At 48.1% G+C, this 18426-nt stretch overlaps 1 protein-coding gene across 8 annotated transcripts in view; it reads right to left on the reverse strand.

The window, feature by feature from the left end:
- LOC129817427 (mitochondrial peptide methionine sulfoxide reductase-like) overlaps positions 1 to 18426 on the reverse strand; it is a 116130-nt gene that overhangs the window by 65122 nt on the left and 32582 nt on the right. For 2 of the 8 annotated variants that reach the window (XM_055872648.1, XM_055872649.1), the window contains one exon: positions 3111 to 3193. The exons of the other annotated variants lie outside the window; for them this stretch is intronic. In XM_055872648.1, coding sequence (XP_055728623.1) covers positions 3111 to 3193 — 83 coding nt within the window. The remainder of the gene's footprint in view (positions 1 to 3110; positions 3194 to 18426) is intronic. 8 annotated transcript variants of the gene reach the window in all.

The following is an 18426-nucleotide window of genomic DNA, read 5'->3' on the forward strand; positions in this document are numbered from 1 at the left end:
AGGCACCGGCTCGCCTTAGTGGGGTTCTGGGAAGTCATCTAAAGAAGTAAGTACCTAGGTTACCAAAGTATCCTGCTTTGAAAGTGTTCATACAGTAACTCTACCTACCCAGAGAAAATAACAGGAAGATGGCTGCTTGTCTCAACAAGCCCAATATACTAAATGAAGATGGCTTAGTCTATTCCAATTCTGAGGATCACATAATTATTTAATTTTGCTGATAAAACCTCAGAACAACACATTATTAACTAGAACTACAGATTGAATAATGCCCTCTTGGGTCTACATTTCAGAGAATAAGAATACATCCCTCGCGATTTTTTCCTGTATGCAATAGTTCTTCAGCAATTATGTTTCAATATGATCTGAATATCATTTTATAGAGTCTACATTATATAGATGTATGCCTACAATGTGTGCAATAAGCAAAGTCAAAGTAAGTGCACACTTTGAAGTTCCGGAAGAAACGATGGCCACGGAGTAGTCTAAGCATTGCATAATGACTTGGTAATCCTTCAAACGGTGCGAGTTATGGCTGTCATAGTGTCCATCCTAGCAGCGTCTCAAACAATGTTTCAATGAATTGATTAGCATCTCCTCTCCTCCCTGCAGATGGGCTGACCGTTGGCCGCTCCCTCCCTCTCTTTGTGTGTGTGAGTGACACCTCGTTTATCAGCGGCCCGCCGCAGCGGTCACCTGCCCTTGTTCTGAACGTCAACAGTAAGGGAGGGGAAACGGGAGGGGGAAGTGTGACTGACAGCTTTTGTGAGCGACACGTGCAGGTCGCCATTATGGATGAGCTGCAGGCGTGACTCAGAGAACCAGAGAGAGTCAGAGGTTAAACATGTCACTGCTGTCCGTCCACCTGCCCCCCCCCCCCTTCCATCCTTTCCTCTTCCCTAGGGCCATGCCCTACCAGGTCTCTGAGGGCCCCTAGCCCCGATCGATGCATTTGGGAGAACCATTAAAGAGACCCAGTTTGTCAGGGAGAGGAAGAGGAGGGGAGACCCAGGAAGCAAATGCACTATAGACCAACAAAAGATGGTGGCGGTGTGTGGGGGGTGCTGGAAGGAGAGGAGGACGGTGGGGGGAGGGGGGTGGACAAAGACCCCACAGCCCCAGGAGCAGAGAGGCAGAGCTCGTCAATGGGCCCCGGCTCAGGAAGGATGGTTTCTCTGAAAGGAGCCAGAGACATGGGGGAAATTAGCTGTCCTCAGAGCCACATTATCTGCTGCAGTCTCACTGGAACAACAAGGGAGAGAGCCATTCAATTTGCACGCCACACTGCTGGGCCTTTTGTTCCCGGCCAAAGGGAGATGCTGGGTGAATAGGTGGCCTAGTGCATTTGTCTCTACACTGCTTTGTGGAGAGACAGCTTAACCTCATCAGAAAGGGACAGGCATAAACAATATTCAACGGGCTGCGTTTGTGTCTGTGGCTGCCTGGCTGGCCCAGGGCTCCTTGATTAAAGTACTTACAGGCTTGTAGGGACAAGACCTTGAACACGCTGCCGCTTTTACAGTATAGAGAGAAGACAGAAGCTAGCCACAACGGCTGTATGACTTTATACTCCAACGCCTGATTGTTTAAATGTTGTCTTGTACCTTATATAGAGAGAAGGGCTCTAGACTGCGAACATTTAGTCGCATTTTGCAAACATTTGACTTGGTTGTTCGAATTACATTTATAATTTGTCCATCGGTGCGATCTGCACATTCTACATTGTAACCTCACTCTATTTTTTGGGCAGCTAAAACCATGATTGGTCAAACAGTAAAGTATATTATCTTCATGATTCCTGTAATAAAAGTTTTTTTCCCCAGCCCCTGTGCCTGTTTCCCTGTGGCCTGCTGCTATAATGAGCCAGCCTCTCTCCCCCATGTGCTCTGGGAGAGAAAAGGCTTCCGATTTCAAAACATTCCAAAATGCAAACACAGCTTTGGATGCAACTATGGCTGCCCCTGTGGAAAAAAGGGGAAGGGTCTCAGCTTTCTGTAGGTATAATCTCAATCTTGAGCTCAATAGTTACAATTTTACAAGTGAGCTATTTGATATGGGAAAGTCTAAACAGGATTAGGTAGGGGTTAAGGTTAGGGTTAGGGACGTCCCAAGGACCCCGGATAGCATTAACCATTTTGAGATATGGAGCAGCCCATGCGAAATGCGCATTGGCCATTGCGATAGCATAATAGGTCTAAACTGCTACGTTGTTTTTAGGACATAAAATAAACTGTTGGATAATTACATTGCTACTAGCAGCGGGTATTATATTTAGAGTTCACAATCCAGCTCTTGTGCTAGCCTACGATATTAGTGCACATAAAGATGTAGGGATATTCATCTACTTTTAACAAAAACATTTGACAGTAAAATATAACATTAGCCTAAATGTCAACATCACATTCATGACAACAATGGATTATGTTGCTCATCAAAAAAATAATGCATTCCTACTTGGACATGTTAGATGAAACCACGTATTTGTTGAATACCATTTTAGTAGTCTATTAGACTTATTTATAATGTAATAGTAACGACTATATACTATGATTACGTATGTTTTCTATTGCGTGACACCACCATCGTTTAGGGTGCGACCAAATCGTGGGCTGGTAGCACCAACAGAAAAGTTAGCAGCACCAGTGCCACTACGAGAAATTATTAGTCTGGAGCCCTGATATAGAGGACCTCATCGTAAATTGTGGTTATTCCGTTGGAAACAGTCAAGTCTCTCATATACTGTAAACCATTTATTAGGCTACAATGTAAGTATGCAATTACATTTTCTATTCCAAGCCTTCGATATGACATAAAAACAACAAAACATCACAAAACAAATCCTTACTAAACGATAACCATCACCCAACCAATCCAAACGTTGTCTGGAACACATTCAAATCAAAGTTTATATTTACTGGTCGCGTACACAGTTTAGTAGATGTTATAGCGGGTGCAGCGAAATGCTTGTAAAGCTCTGCCGGCGATGCATCTTTACAGAGTGATGCATCTGCTCTGATGGTCAGACTGCTCTGCTCAGTCTTCCATAGGGCCATAAAAGACTGTGCATCCCCACCCAGCAATCAGGAAGTCAATAAGTAATAACCATTCACCTTGGCCGGTTCCACACCATTACACCCGGCCTGTCCTGACGATGACTCAGGAGACACAGCTGAACGATGTCTGCCTGCTGGAGCTACCCACCTCACCGCAATCACGAACAGATTGTAGGGTGAGAGAAAGGGGGAGACAGAGAGAGAGGGGGGAGAGATAGTGGGAAGAAAGCAAAATTAGAGAGAAAGAGAGGGTCAGACAAAAAGTATGGAGGGTCAGACAAAAGAAAGGTAGAGAGGGACTATGTTGACCCAAACAGGAGCAGAGCTGATGATATGATGTAGGAGCGTGGGCAGCCATGTTATAGATAGCATAGAGGCGTCACTCTGATCTTAATGAGAACCCAGGAATCAAAACATCAGCTTTTGTACCGCTGTGTGTGTCATTGTTTCAGGTGATTATTGATGCAGTGTGTGTGTGTGTGTGTGTGTGTGTGTGTGTGTGTGTGTGTGTGTGTGTGTGTGTGTGTGTGTGTGTGTGTGTGTGTGTGTGTGTGTGTGTGTGTGTGTGTGTGTGTGTGTGTGTGTGTGTGTGTGTGTGTGTGTGTGTGTGTGTGTTTGTGTGTGTGTGGCACAGTGAACATCATAGCGAGCCGCCAGCGAGACAAAAGCCTCCTGGATCAGCGTGGGAGGTGACGGCCACAGCTACCGTTTATATCCTTCTCTCCTCTCCTCCCTTTCCCTCTTCTCTTCCTCTCCTCCCTTTCCCTCTTCTGTTCCCCTCCTCCCTTTCCCTCTTCTCTCCTCTCCTCCCTTTCCCTCTTCTCTTCCTCTCCTCCCTTTCCCTCTTCTCTATCTCACCCCCTCTTTTCTCATTTCCCTTCCTCCTCTCTTCTATCCTCTCTTCCCCTCCTCTCCTCTGCCTCCCTCTCATTACAACATGGCGTGACCGGTTAAAAGAAACAGTACGTGTGAGAGCCTTAAGAACACTTTGCAGTATCCACAAGAAGGGAGACTGGCCACATGCCGTTCTAGCCCGGCCATTCTGTCCATCCATTACAGTCAATGGTGGGGTGGAGAGACGAGAAACACACACAAGCAATGTCATCCGGAGTGCTTTTAATGTTAGGCCATTAGCATAGTCAATAAGCTCACTTGAGTATCCTGTGCTGCTTACACTACAGTATATTCTCTCCAGCTTCATGGCTCTGTGACTGGGAGGCTAATTCAGCAAGATGCCTAATACAAAAGGAATATTTCAAACTGAGAGTACTTCACATTCTTCGCCGTAGTTGGTTGCGTTGTGTTCAGGCTTTGAAGCTGCTGCCACAGTTTAGTGTCACTGGGTAGATGGCAACTTGGAGCATCAAGGATTAATTAATCACTCAAACATAACTCCCTGTCATGGACATTTGAGGAAAGTGAGAAAGTGCAAGAGAGAGAGAAAGAGAGAGAAAGAAAGTGCGAGAGAGAGAAAGCTCAGAAAGAAAGGAAAAAGGGGAGAGAGAGAGATAGATAGAGAGAAAGCTCAGAAAGAAAGGAAAAAAGGGGAGAGAGAGAGATAGATAGAGAGAAAGCTCAGAAAGAAGGGGAAAAGGGGAGAGAGAAAGAGAGAGATAAAGCTCAGAAAGAAGGGGAAAAGGGGAGAGAGAGAGATAAAGCTCAGAAAGAAGGGGAAAAGGGGAGAGAGAAAGAGAGAGATAAAGCTCAGAAAGAAGGGGAAAAGGGGAGAGAGAGAGATAAAGCTCAGAAAGAAGGGGAAAAGGGGAGAGAGAGAGAGAGAGATAAAGCTCAGAAAGAAGGGGAAAAGGGGAGAGAGAGAGAGATAAAGCTCAGAAAGAAAGGAAAAAGGGTAGAGAGAAAGTGCGAGAGAGAGAGAAAGCTCAGAAAGAAGGGGAAAAGGGGAGAGAGAGAGAGAGATAAAGCTCAGAAAGAAGGGGAAATGGGAGAGAGAGAGAGAGAGATAAATCTCAGAAAGAAGGGGAAAAGGGGAGAGAGAGAGAAAGAGAATGCACATAAACAACAGCTTCCAGTATCCCCCTGCAGTCATTCCACTGTCATACAAAGACAGAGAACATCAATACAAACACACTCAGAGCACTCCCCATTATCAAGTTACATCCTGGTCTCTCTCCACTTACAGACACCTGCTTAGCTGTTGGCCAGCCAGCCCCATCAACATGACACACAAAGAGGGGAAATGGGCCCAGGCACAGATGCTGCACACTGAGGCTTCACATTTCACTATGATCTAAATCTACAGAGGGGTCAACCTATGCATCAACTGGCCTAGAGAGAGAGAGGAGAGAGAGAGGAGAGGAGAGGAGAGGAGAGGAGAGGAGAGGAGAGGAGAGGAGAGGAGAGGAGAGGAGAGGAGAGGAGAGGAGAGGAGAGGAGAGGAGAGGAGAGGAGAGGAAAGGAAAGGAAAGGAGAGGAGAGGAGAGGAGAGGAGAGGAGAGGAGAGGAGAGGAGAGGAGAGGAGAGGAGAGGAGAGGAGAGGAGAGGAGAGGAGAGGAGAGGAGAGGAGAGGAGAGGAGAGGAGAGGAGAGGAGAGGAGAGGAGAGGAGAGGAGAGGAGAGGAGAAGAGAAGAGAAGAGAAGAGAAGAGAAGAGAAGAGAAGAGAAGAGAAGAGAAGAGAAGAGAGGAGAGGAGAGGAGAGGAGAGGAGAGGTGGGAGGTTCACATCTGATCATAGAAACTAATGACTGGTATTTAAATTAACATAAGTGTGTGTGCATGAGTGTGCCCGTTTGCGCCACTGTGAAAATGCCAAACTGCCTCATTGGAGAAAAAAGGGGCTTACTCATTGCTGGAAAAAAAGGACAAAGCATTTTAGCCATCCCACAGGGACCGAGAAAAGCCAGGGTGTGTTAATAACAGAGCTTTGTGAAATAAAATCTGCCCCACTAAGAATCATTAGAAAATAGTCTGACTCAGTTTAATTGTAAATCAAGTTTAAGAACTGCCCGGAGAGTCATCACTCAGTGCATCCAATGAATAAAGGAAAAATCCATTATCTGGCAACCATTTTATTCGAAAAAATGTATTCCATAACAAAGGGGGAGGAGCAGGGGGAGGGAGGGGTGATGTCGTGGGGGGGCGGTTGGCCATGCGACCGCACGGATGGTGAAGGCGTGAGCGCTGTGTGTGAGAGGAAACGTAGACTGGCCCCAGGCAGAACGTTTGGCATGCGCCATCCACTCATCCCCTAAATTCCTTTCTTCTCCTCCTTTCTGTGTTCAGGCCCATGTCTGAACTGGGCCAGCTGGGTGGGAGTTCTGGGTGGGGGGCTGGGTGATAACAGGCTGGGTGGGGGGCTGGGTGATAACAGGCTGGGTGGGGGGCTGGGTGATAACAGGCTGGGTGGGGGGCTGGGTGATAACAGGCTGGGTGGGGGGCTGGGTGATAGCAGGCTGGGTGGGGGGCTGGGTGATAACAGGCTGGGTGGGGGGCTGGGTGATAACAGGCTGGGTGGGGGGCTGGGTGATAACAGGCTGGGTGGGGGGCTGGGTGATAACAGGCTGGGTGGGGGGCTGGGTGATAACAGGCTGCGTGGGGGGCTGGCATGGGGGGCTCGCAATTTTTCGGGCCTTTCTCAGACACTGCCTGGCATGTACGTCCTGGATGGCTGGGATCTCACCCGCAGTGTAGAGGGCTACAGGGTCAAGGCTGACTGGGTGGGGGGAAGGATCCTCTGGATCCTCATTAGGAACAGACAGACTGTTACCACCAGCATGCCAGCTTGGGGGACAGAGAGCAGGGCAGAGCAGAGGGAAGGATGTAAGGATGGGTTGGCTGCTATTAGGGTGGTCAGGGGCTCTCAGCTCTTCTTTTAATGGAGGAAGGAGTTCACACGGAGCCAGAAAAGCAGTGAACTTCTGATTCCTTCTGGTAATCAGCTTAATATGACTTCGATAGTAAGAATGTCCTCCTATTCATAACACTGACAATTGATGGAGTGAGTGAGCCATTTGCATCAGCTAAGGGGAATGAAGAGAGACATTTACGATGTGTGACGCCTAGCAGAATCCTCAATCTCTGGGTGAGAGTGAATAACTCTTGAACGGTAAACAAGGAGGGGTCTCAGTCCATTAATTGTCAGAGACACGAAAGAAAGAAAAGTTCCATGTGATTGGTCCCTATAAGGCAGGAGGCTGGGAGGGGAGCTGAGCATGGCACAGAGGCAGGTGGATCATGGGGGAAATTCTGGAGGCAACAACCACAGGCTCTGACGCGTGGCTGCCTGCCTGCCTGCCTTCTGATGTGAAATGAAAGTAGCATCACACGGATCTTTTCTTTTTCCCCTCCTGCCTTTGTATAAAGCTCTGGACTGGCTGAGACTGAATAAACAAGGAGAAGAGGAGTGTAGGGTTCTGCGACAGGCAGCAATCAGACTGGCTTTGTCTTCTGCAGGGGAAAAATGGGTAGTTAGCAGCCAGTGCTTTACCTGCAATTAAGGCACTAAAAATATAATTGTGTTAAAAGCACCCAGTCTGTCAGCTGCATCTAGGAATAATTTGTTCCTTTGTTGTGGCGCATGGAGGACAAGACAACACATTCCATTATCAGTGATCTCTATACCTCTCTGGGCTGTCACACTTTATTGAACAAACAGGGAGCTGTGTAGGATTGGGGCTAAATATATTCACACTACTGCAGAGAGTATCCGTATGTCAATCAGAAATAAATGTAGGTTTAGATGTGTTCTTAAAGGGGGTACAAATGCGTGTCACTGTAGTGGGACCATGTAAGGTACGTCCTTTGTACCTTTAGTTATAGGTACATAATTGTACCCTTGCAGTTAATACCTTAACTAAAAGAGACAACAGTGTACCTTAGGGGGCAAGATAGTACAGGTAGAAAAGAGTACCTTTGGAAAAGGTAAAAATGTGCCTCTTAGGGTACCACCATAGTGACAACGCTGTTTGCTTCTGTAAAGTGGCAAAAATGTATCTCTAAAAAGTTTTGGGGTGTTTTTTTAACACTGTAGGGTGTAAAGTCTTATTTGCATATTTACCAGGGTGCCTTTCAAGTGAATATCAGAGTTACCGGTACCACCCATGACTGCTTTTGCTAGTGACAGAGACATGGTTGTTGCCTTCATGGCTTTCAGTCCTGTAGCCTTCACCAAGTGAGTGCCTAAGTAAATATTTTATCATTGAAATGAAGCTCTTTATGACAATACATTACATACAGTACCTGTCACAAGTTTGGACACACCTACTCATTCAAGGGTTTTTCTTTATTTTGACTATTTTCTACATTGTAGAATAATAGTAAAGACATCAAAACAATTAAATAACAAATATGGAATCATGTAGTAACCAAAAAGTGTTTTTCAACAGGACAATGACCCAACACACCTCCAGGCTGTGTAAGGGCTATTTGACCAAGAAGGAGAGTGATGGAGTGCTGCATCAGATGACCTGGCCTCCACAATCACGCGACCTCAACCAAATTGAGATCGTTTGGGATGATTTGGACCGCAGAGTGAAGGAAAAGAAGCCATCAAGTGTCAGCATATGTGGGAACCCCTTCAAGACTGTTGGAAAAGCATTCCAGGTGAAGCTGGTTGAGAGAATACCAAGAGTGTGCAACGCTGTCATCAACGCAAAGGGTGGCTATTTTTGAGAATATATTTTGATTTGTTTAACACCTTTTTGGTTACTACATGATTCCATGTGTTATTTCATAGTTTTAATGTCTTCACTATTATTCTAAAATGTAGAAAATAGTACAAATAAAGAAAAACCCTGGAATGAGTAGGTGTGTGCAAACTTTTGACTGGTACTGTATATCATAAAGCCATAGTTTGACAGCCTATTTTTACCCCAACACTGTGGTCTGAAACTGTTGGTTTGCGGGCCACATTGGGCAAGTCGCATTACGTTGGCTTGCAAAATTATATGTTTCCTATTGGAATCCAGCCAGTTAGGATATCCCAAAATTTGAACTTTTAATCACCTGCAACCTGCATTTAGAACGACTGCCAACATAGGGAACATTTTGTTAGGTTACAGCCTTATTCCAAAATGTATTAAATCGTTTTTTCCCCTCATCAATCTACACACAAATACCCCATAAAAAAAAATATTTCTGAAATATCACATTTACATAAGTATTCAGAACCTTTACTCAGTACTTTGTTGAAGCACCTTTGGCAGCGATTACAGCCTCAAGTCTTCTTGGGTATGACGTTACAAGCTTGGCACACCTGTATTTGGGGATTTTCTCCCATTCTTCTCTGCAGATCCTCTCAAGCTCTGTCAGGTTGGATGGGGAGCGTTGCTGCACAGCTATTTTCAGGTCTCTCCAGAGATCAAATCAAATCAGTTTATTTGTTACGTGCGCCGAATACAACAGGTGTAGACCTTACAGTGAAATGCTTACTTACAGGCTCTAACCAATAGTGCACAATAGGTAAGTAAAGAAATAAAACAACAGTAAAAAGACAGGCTATATATAGTAGCGAGGCTACATACAGACACTGGTCAGGCTGATTGAGGTAGTATGTACATGTAGATATGGTTAAAGTGACTATGCATATATGATGAACAGAGAGTAGCAGTAGTGTAAAAGAGGGGTTGGCGGGTGGCGGGACACAATGCAGATAGCCTGGTTAGCCAATGTGCGGGAGCATTGGTTGGTCGGCCCAATTGAGGTAGTATGTACATGAATGTATAGTTTAAGTGACTATGCATATATGATAAACAGAGAGTAGCAGCAGCGTACAAAGAGGAAAATGAAAAGAAACTGCAACTTAAAATCTTAACCGTCATTTGGATTGCAAATAGTCTGGGTAGCCATTTGATTACCTTTTCAGGAGTCTTATGGCTTGGGGGTAAAAACTGTTGGGAAGCCTTTTTGTCCTAGACTTGACACTCCGGTACCGCTTGCCATGCGGTAGTAGAGAGAACAGTCTATGACTGGGGTGGCTGGGGTCTTTGACAATTTTTAGGGCCTTCCTCTGACACCGCCTGGTTTAGAGGTCCTGGATGGCAGGCAGCTTAGCCCCAGTGATGTACTGGGCCGTACGCACTACCCTTTGTAGTGCCTTGCGGTCAGAGGCCGTGCAATTTCCATACCAGGCAGTAATGCAACCAGTCAGGATGCTCTCGATGTTGCAGCTGAAGAACCTTTTGAGGATCTCAGGACCCATGCCAAATCTTTTTAGTTTCCTGAGGGGGAATAGGTTTTGTCGTGCAATCTTCATGACTGTCTTGGTGTGTTTGGACCATTCTAGTTTGTTGTTGATGTGGACACCAAGGAACTTGAAGCTCTCAACCTGCTCCTCTACAGCCCCGTCGATGAGAATGGGGGCGTGCTCGGTCCTCTTTTTCCTGTAGTCCACAATCATCTCCTTAGTCTTGGTTACGTTGAGGGATAGGTTGTTATTCTGGCACCACACGGCCAGGTCTCTAACCTCCTCCCTATAGGCTGTATCGTCGTTGTCTGTGATCAGGCCTACCACTGTTGTGTCGTCTGCAAACTTAATGATGGTGTTGGAGTCGTGCCTGGCCATGCCATGCAGTCGTGGGTGAACAGGGAGTACAGGAGGGGACTGAGCACGCACCCCTGTGGAGCTCCAGTGTTGAGGATCAGCGTGGCAGATGTGTTGCCACCTACCCTCACCACCTGGGGGCGGCCCATCAGGAAGTCCAGGATCCAGTTGCAGAGGGAGGTGTTTAGTCCCAGGATCCTTAGCTTAGTGATGAGCTTTGAGGGTATTATGGTGTTGAATGCTGATCTGTAGTCAATGAAAGCATTCTCACATAAGTGTTCCTTTTGTCCCGGTGGGAAAGGACAGTGTGGAGTGCAATAGAGATTGCATCATCTGTGGATCTGTTTGGGCGGTATGCAAATTGGAGTGGGTCTAGGGTTTCTGGGATAATGGTGTTGATGTGAGCCATTACCTACCTTTCAAAGCACTTCATGGCTACGGATGTGAGTGCTACGGGTCTGTAGTCATTTAGGCAGGTTGCCTTTGTGTTCTTGGGCACAGAGACTATGGTGGTCTGCTTGAAACATGTTGGTATTACAGACTCAATCAGGGACATGTTGAAAATGTCAGTGAAGACACCTGCCAGTTGGTCAGCACATGCCCGGAGATGTTCGATCGGGTTCATGTCCGGGCCCTGGTTGGGCCACTCAAGGACATTCAGAGACTTGTCCCGAAGCCACTCCTGGGTTGTCTTGGCTGTGTGCTTAGGGTCGTTGTCCTGATGGAAGGTGAACCTTTGCCCCAGTTTGAGGTCCTGAGTGCTCTGGAGCAGATTTCCATTAAGGATCTCTCTGTACTTTGCACCGTTCATCTTTGCCTTGATCCTGACTAGTCTCTCAGTCCTTGCTGCTGTAAAACATCCCCACAGCATGATGCTGCTACCACCATGTTTCACCGTAAGGATGGTGCCAGGTTTCCTCCAGACGTGACGCTTGGCATTCAGGCCAAAGCGTTTAATCTTGGTTTCATCAGACCAGAGAATCTTGTTTCTCATGGTCTAAGAGTCTTTAGGTGCCGTTTGGCAAACTCCAAGTGGGCTGTCATGTGCCTTTTACTGAGGAGTGGCCTGATTGGTGGAGTGCTGCAGAGATGGTTGTCCTTCTAGAAGGTTCTCCCATCTGCACAGAGGAACTCTAGAGTTCTGTCAGAGTGACCATCGGGTTCTTGGTCAAATCAAATAAAATTGTATTGGTCACATACACATGGTTAGCAGATGTTAATGTGAATGTAGCGAAATGCGATTGCTTCTTGTTCCAACAGTGCAGTAATATCTAACAAGTAATCTAACAATTACACAACAACTACCTAATACACACAAATATTAAGGGATGGAATAAGAATGTGTACATATACAGTATATCACAAAAGTGAGTACACCCCTCACATTTTTGTAAATATTTGAGTATATCTTTTCATGTGACAACACTGATGTTACGGCTGTCCTCGCTGACAGAAGGTGGGGACCAAAACGCAGAGTGGTTAGTGTTCATTCTTTTAATGAAAATCAACAAAACACTTCAAAATACAAAAACAATCAACGGGACAAAACCGAAACCGTCCTGTGTGGCAACAAAACCTCCACAGGAACAAACACCCACAAAACACAAGTGAAACCCTGGCTACCTAAGTATGATTCTCAATCAGGGACAACGATTGACAGCTGTCTCTGATTGAGAATCATACCAGGCCGAACACAAAATCCCAACATAGAAAATCACACATAGACAACCCACCCAACTCACGCCCTGACCAACTAAAATAAATACAAAACAAAGGAAAACAGGTCAGGAACGTGACAGAACTCCCCCCTTAAGGTGCGAACTCCGGGCGCACCAGCACAAAGTCTAGGGGAGGGTCTGGGTGGGCGTCTGTCCACGGTGGCGGCTCTGGCGCTGGTCGTGGTCCCCACCCCACCATAGTCAAACCCCGCTTCCGTGGCCTCCTCCCAATATCCACCCTCCATGTCAATCCCACTATTCCAAAGGGCAGTAACAGACTGAGGGGCAGCACCGGACTGAGGGGCAGCACCGGACTGAGGGGCAGCACCGGACTGAGGGGCAGCACCGGACTGAGGGGCAGCACCGGACTGAGGGGCGGATCCTGGCTGGCTGGCTCTGGCGGATCCTGGCTGGCTGGCTCTGGCGGATCCTGGCTGGCTGGCTCTGGCGGATCCTGGCTGGCTGGCTCTGGCGGATCCTGGCTGGCGGAAGGCTCTGGCGGATCCTGGCTGGCGGAAGGCTCTGGCGGATCCTGGCTGGCGGAAGGCTCTGGCGGATCCTGGCTGGCGGAAGGCTCTGGCGGATCCTGGCTGGCGGAAGGCTTTGGCGGATCCTGGCTGGCGGAAGGCTCTGGCGGATCCTGGCTGGCGGAAGGCTCTGGCGGATCCTGGCTGGCGGAAGGCTCTGGCGGATCCTGGCTGGCGGAAGGCTCTGGCGGATCCTGGCTGGCGGAAGGCTCTGGCGGATCCTGGCTGGCGGAAGGCTCTGGCGGATCCTGGCTGGCGGAAGGCTCTGCCGGATCCTGGCTGTCGGAAGGCTCTGCCGGATTCTGGCTGGCTGGCTCCGGCAGCTCCTGGCTGGCTGGCAGCTCCTGGCTTGCTGGCAGGTCCTGGCTGGACGGCTCTGGCTGGTCCTGGCTGGACGCCTCTGGCTGGTCCTGGCTGGACGCCTCTGGCTGGTCCTGGCTGGACGCCTCTGGCTGGTCCTGGCTGGACGCCACTGGCTGGTCCTGGCTGGGCGGCTCTGGCTGGTCCTGGCTGGGCGGCTCTGAAGGCTCGGGACAGACGGGCAGCGCTGGGCAGGCAGACAGTTCAGACCACGCTGGGCAGGCAGGCAGTTCAGACAGCGCTGGGAAGGCAGACAGTTCGGGCAGCGCTGAGCAGGCAAGCAGCGCAGGCGGCGTTGGGCAGACGGCCGACTCTGACCTGCTGAGGCGCACAGTAGGCCTGGTGCGTGGTGCCGGAACTGGAGGCACTGGGCTGGAGACACGCACCACAGGGAGAGTGCGTGGAGGAGGAACAGGGCTCTGGAAACGCACTGGAAGCCTGGTGCGTGGTGTCGGCACTGATGGTACTGGGCTGGGGTGGGAAGGTGGCGCCGGATATACCGGACCGTGAAGGAGCACACGCGCTCTTGAGCACCAAGCCTCCCCAACCTTACCAGGTTGAATGATCCCCGTAGCCCTGCCAGTGCGGCGAGGTGGAATAGCCCGCACTGGGCTACGCAGGCGAACCGGGGACACCACCTGTAAGGCTGGTGCCATGTACGCCGGCCCGAGGAGACGTACTGGAGGCCCGATATGTTGGGCCGGCTTCATGGCACCCGGCTCGATGCCCAACCTAGCCCTACCAGAGCGGCAAGGTGGAATAGCCCGCACTGGGCTAAGCACGCGTACTGGGGACACCGTGCGCTCCACCGCATAACACGGTGTCTGACCAGTACGACGCCCTCTCACTCCACGGTAAGCCCGGGGAGTTGTCTCAGGTATCCAACCCGGCTTCGCCACACTCCCCTTTAGCCACCCCCCCCCCCCCCCAAGAAATGTTTGGGTGAGCCTCTCGGGCTCCGTGCTAGCCACGTACCCTCATACCTCCGGTTCCTCTCTCCGGTTGCCTCTGCTCTCCTCGCTGCCTCCAGCTGTTCCCATGGGAGGTGATCCTTTCCAGCCAGGATCTCCTCCCATGTGTAGCAACCCTTGCCGTTCAAGACGTCTTCCCATGTCCATTCCTCTGTCTGTCTCTGCTGCTGTCGCTGCCCTTCTCCACTCCGCTTGGTCCTCTTGTGGTGGGTGTTTCTGTTACGGCTGTCCTCGCTGACAGAAGGTGGGGACCAAAACGCAGAGTGGTTAGTGTTCATTCTTTTAATGAAAATCAACAAAACACTTCAAAATACAAAAACAACCAACGGGACAAAACCGAAACCGTCCTGTGTGGCAACAAAACCTCCACAGGAACAAACACCCACAAAACACAAGTGAAACCCTGGCTGCCTAAGTATGATTCTCAATCAGGGACAACGATTGACAGCTGTCTCTGATTGAGAATCATACCAGGCCGAACACAAAATCCCAACATAGAAAATCACACATAGACAACCCACCCAACTCACGCCCTGACCAACTAAAATAAATACAAAACAAAGGAAAACAGGTCAGGAACGTGACAACTGCAGAAATGACACTTTACTACAATGTAAAGTAGTGAGTGTACAGCTTGTATAACAGTGTACATTTGCTGTCCCCTCAAAATAACTCAACACACAGCCATTAATGTCTAAACCGCTGGCAACAAAAGTGAGTACACCCCTAAGTGAAAATTTCCAAATTGGGCTCAATTAGCCAGCCACCTCCAAGACAACCACTGCCTTGCTAAAGAAGCTGAGGGTAAAGGTGATGGACTGGCCAAGCATGTCTCCAGACCTAAACCCTATTGCGCGTCTGTGGGGCATCCTCCAACGGAAGGTGGAGGAGTGCAAGCTCTCGAACATCCACCAGCTCTGTGATGTCGTCATGGAGGAGTGGAAGAGGACTCCAGTGGCAACCTGTGAAGCTCTGGTGAACTCCATGCCCAAGAGGGATAAGGCAGTGCTGGAAAATGATGGTGGCCACACAAAATCGTGACACTTTGGGCCCAATTTGGACATTTTCACTTAGGGGTGTACTCACTTTTGTTGCCAGCGGTTTAGACATTAATGGCTGTGTGTTGAGTTATTTTGAGGGGATAGCAAATTTACACTGTTATACAAGCTGTACACTCACTACTTTACATTGTAGCAAAGTGTCATTTCTTCAGTGTTGTCACATGAAAAGATATACCCAAATATTTACAAAAATGTGAGGGGTGTACTCACTTTTGTGATATACTGTAAATATATGGATGAGCTATGACCGAGCGGCATAGGCAAGATGCAACAGATGGTATAAAATACAGTATATACATATGAGATGAGTAATGTAAGATATGTAAACATTATTAAAGTGGCATTATTAAAGTGACAAGTGGTCCATTTATTAAAGTGGCCAATGTTTTCGAGTCTGTATGTAGGCAGCAGCCTCTTTGTGTTAGTGATGGCTGTTTAACTGTCTGATGGCCTTGAGATAGAAGCTGTTTTTCAGTCTCTCGGTCCCAGCTTTGATACACCTGTATTGAACTCCCCTATGGATAGGGGGGTGCTCCCTCTGCTGTTTCCTGAAATCCACGATCATCTCCTTTGTTGACGTCGAGTGAGAGGTTGTTTTCCTGACACCACACTCCGAGTGCCCTCACCTCCTCCCTGTAGGCTGTCTCGTCGCGGTTGGTAATCAAGCCCACTACTGTTGTGTCGTCTGCAGTCATGGGTGAACAGGGCGTACAGGAGGGGGCTGAGCACCCACCCTTGTGGGGCCCCGGTATTGAGGATCAGCGAAGTGGAGATGTTTCCTACCTTCACCCCCTGAGGGCAGCCCGTCAGAAAGTCCAGGACCCAATTGCACAGGGTGGGGTTGAGACCCAGGGCCTCAAGCTTAATGATGAGCTTGGAGGGAACTATAGTGTTGAATGCTGAGCTGGAGTCAATGAACAGCATTCTTACATAAGTATTCCTCTTGCCCAGATGAGATAGGGCAGTGTGCAGTGTGATGGCGATTGCATCGTCTGTGGACCTATTGGGGCGGTATGCAAATTGAAGTGGGTCTAGGGTGTCAGGTAAGGTGGAGGTGATATGATCCTTGACTATTTTCTCAAAGCAATTCATGATGACAGAAGTGAGTGCTACGGGGCAATAGTCATTTAGTTCAGTTATCTTTGCCTTCTTGGGTATAGGAAAAAGGGTGGCCATCTTGAAGCATGTGGGGAGAGCAGACTGAGATAGTGAGAGATTGACTATGACACGTTTAAATGTCTTACTCACATCGGCCACAGAGAAGGAGAGGGGGGGGGCGCACAGTCCTTGGTAGCGGGCTGCGTCGGTGGCACTAGATTTTCCTCAAAGCGGGCAAAGAAGGTGTTTAGCTTGTCTGGAAGCAAGAAGTCGGTGTCCGTGACGTGGCTGGTTTTCTTTTTGTAGTTTGTAATTGCCTGTAGACCCTGCTACATACGTCTCGTGTCTGAGCCGTTGAATTTCGACTCCACTTTGTGCCTATACCGACATTTCGCTTGTTTGATTGCCTTGCGGAGTGAATAACTACACTGTTTGTATTCGGCCATATTCCCAGTCACCTTTCCATGGTTAAATGCGGTGGTTCGCACTTTCAGTTTTGTGCGGATGTCGCCATCTATCCACGGTTTCTGGTTAGGGTAGATTTTAATAATCGCAGTGGGTACAACATCTCCAGTGCACTTCCTTATAAACTCTCTCACCGAATCAGCGTATAAATCGATGTTATTCTCTGAGGCTGCCCGGAACATTCCCAGTACGCGTGATCAAAACAATCTTGAAGCGTGGATTCCGATTGGTCAGACCAGCATTGAATAGTTCTTGTCACGGGAACATCCCAATTGAGTTTCTGCTTATAGGACAGTAGGGGCTAAATGGAGTTTTGGGATTTTCCGAACGGGAGGGCGGGGGAGGGCCTTGTATGCATCGCCGAAGTTAGAGTAGCAGTGATCCCATGCATTGCCCGCACGAGTGCATCAATCAATATGTTGATAGAATTTAGGTAGCCTTGTTCTCAAATTTGCTTTGTTAAAATCCCCAGCTACAATAAATGCAGCCTCAGGATATATGGTTTCCAGTTTGCATAGAGTTCAGTGAAGTTCCTTGAGGGCCGTCGTGGTATCGGCTTGTGGGGGGATATGGTCACCTCCCTGACCTGGTTGATGGGCCAAACTGTGCAATCGCGGGAGAAGGGCCCTTCTCCCGCGATTGCTCAGTTTGGCCCATCAACCAGCTCTAGGAAGAGTCTTGGTGGTTCCAAACTTCTTCCATTTAAGAATGATGGAAGCCACTGTGTTCTTGGGGACCTTCAGTGCTGCAGAAATGTTTTAGTACCCTTCCCCAGATCTGTGCCTCGACACAATCCTGTCTCTGAGCTCCTTCGACCTCGTGGCTTGGTTTTTCCTCTGACATGCACGGTCAACTGTGGGACCTTCTATAGACAGGTGTGTGCCTTTCCAAATCATGTCCAATCAATTTAATGTACTACAGGTGGACTCCAATCAAGTTGTAGAAACATCTCAAGGATGATCAATGGAAACAGATTGCACCTGAGCTCAATTTCGAGTCTCATAGCAAATGTTCTGAAAACGTATGTAAATATGGTATTTTTGTTTTTTAAACATTTCTAAAAACTGGTTTTCGCTTTTTCCTTATGGGGTATTGTGAGTAGATGAGGATTTTATTTTATCCATTTTAGAATAAGGCAGTAACGTAACAAAATGTGGAAAAAGTCAAGGGGTCTGAATACTTTCCGAAGGCACTGTAACGCTGAAGGTACATTATCTCTATTTTTATCTTTTTGTACCCCCTGGAACAATAGTGTACCCTAAATATTACTATTCTCCATCCCTAACCCCTGACTGATAAACAGAATACAGAAATCCAAAACCCAAGAACAGTGACTAAAGCATCTAAATCTTTTATGGACACTGACAGCAATAATATTCTGTATCTGGAAAATAATTAATCTTATAAACATTGCTGGTTGAACTATTGTTCATTGGTTTCTCTGTGAAGGCACAAAGCTTCTGTACTTTTCAGATCTCAAAGCACTACACTCTCCTACTGCACTCCACCATCTCAGTGGTCCAATCCAAACTGTATAATGATGCTGAAGTTCCTGTAATGGCCGTCATTTGTTCGCCCCAAGGAGTAGCAGTCCTAGTGTGAGACAGGAGACGGGTAGCAGTCCTAGTGTGAGACAGGAGAGGAGTAGCAGTCCAAATGTGAGACAGGAGAGGAGT

This window comes from Salvelinus fontinalis, chromosome 20 (assembly GCF_029448725.1).
Source record: "Salvelinus fontinalis isolate EN_2023a chromosome 20, ASM2944872v1, whole genome shotgun sequence".
Classification (NCBI taxonomy): domain Eukaryota; kingdom Metazoa; phylum Chordata; class Actinopteri; order Salmoniformes; family Salmonidae; genus Salvelinus; species Salvelinus fontinalis.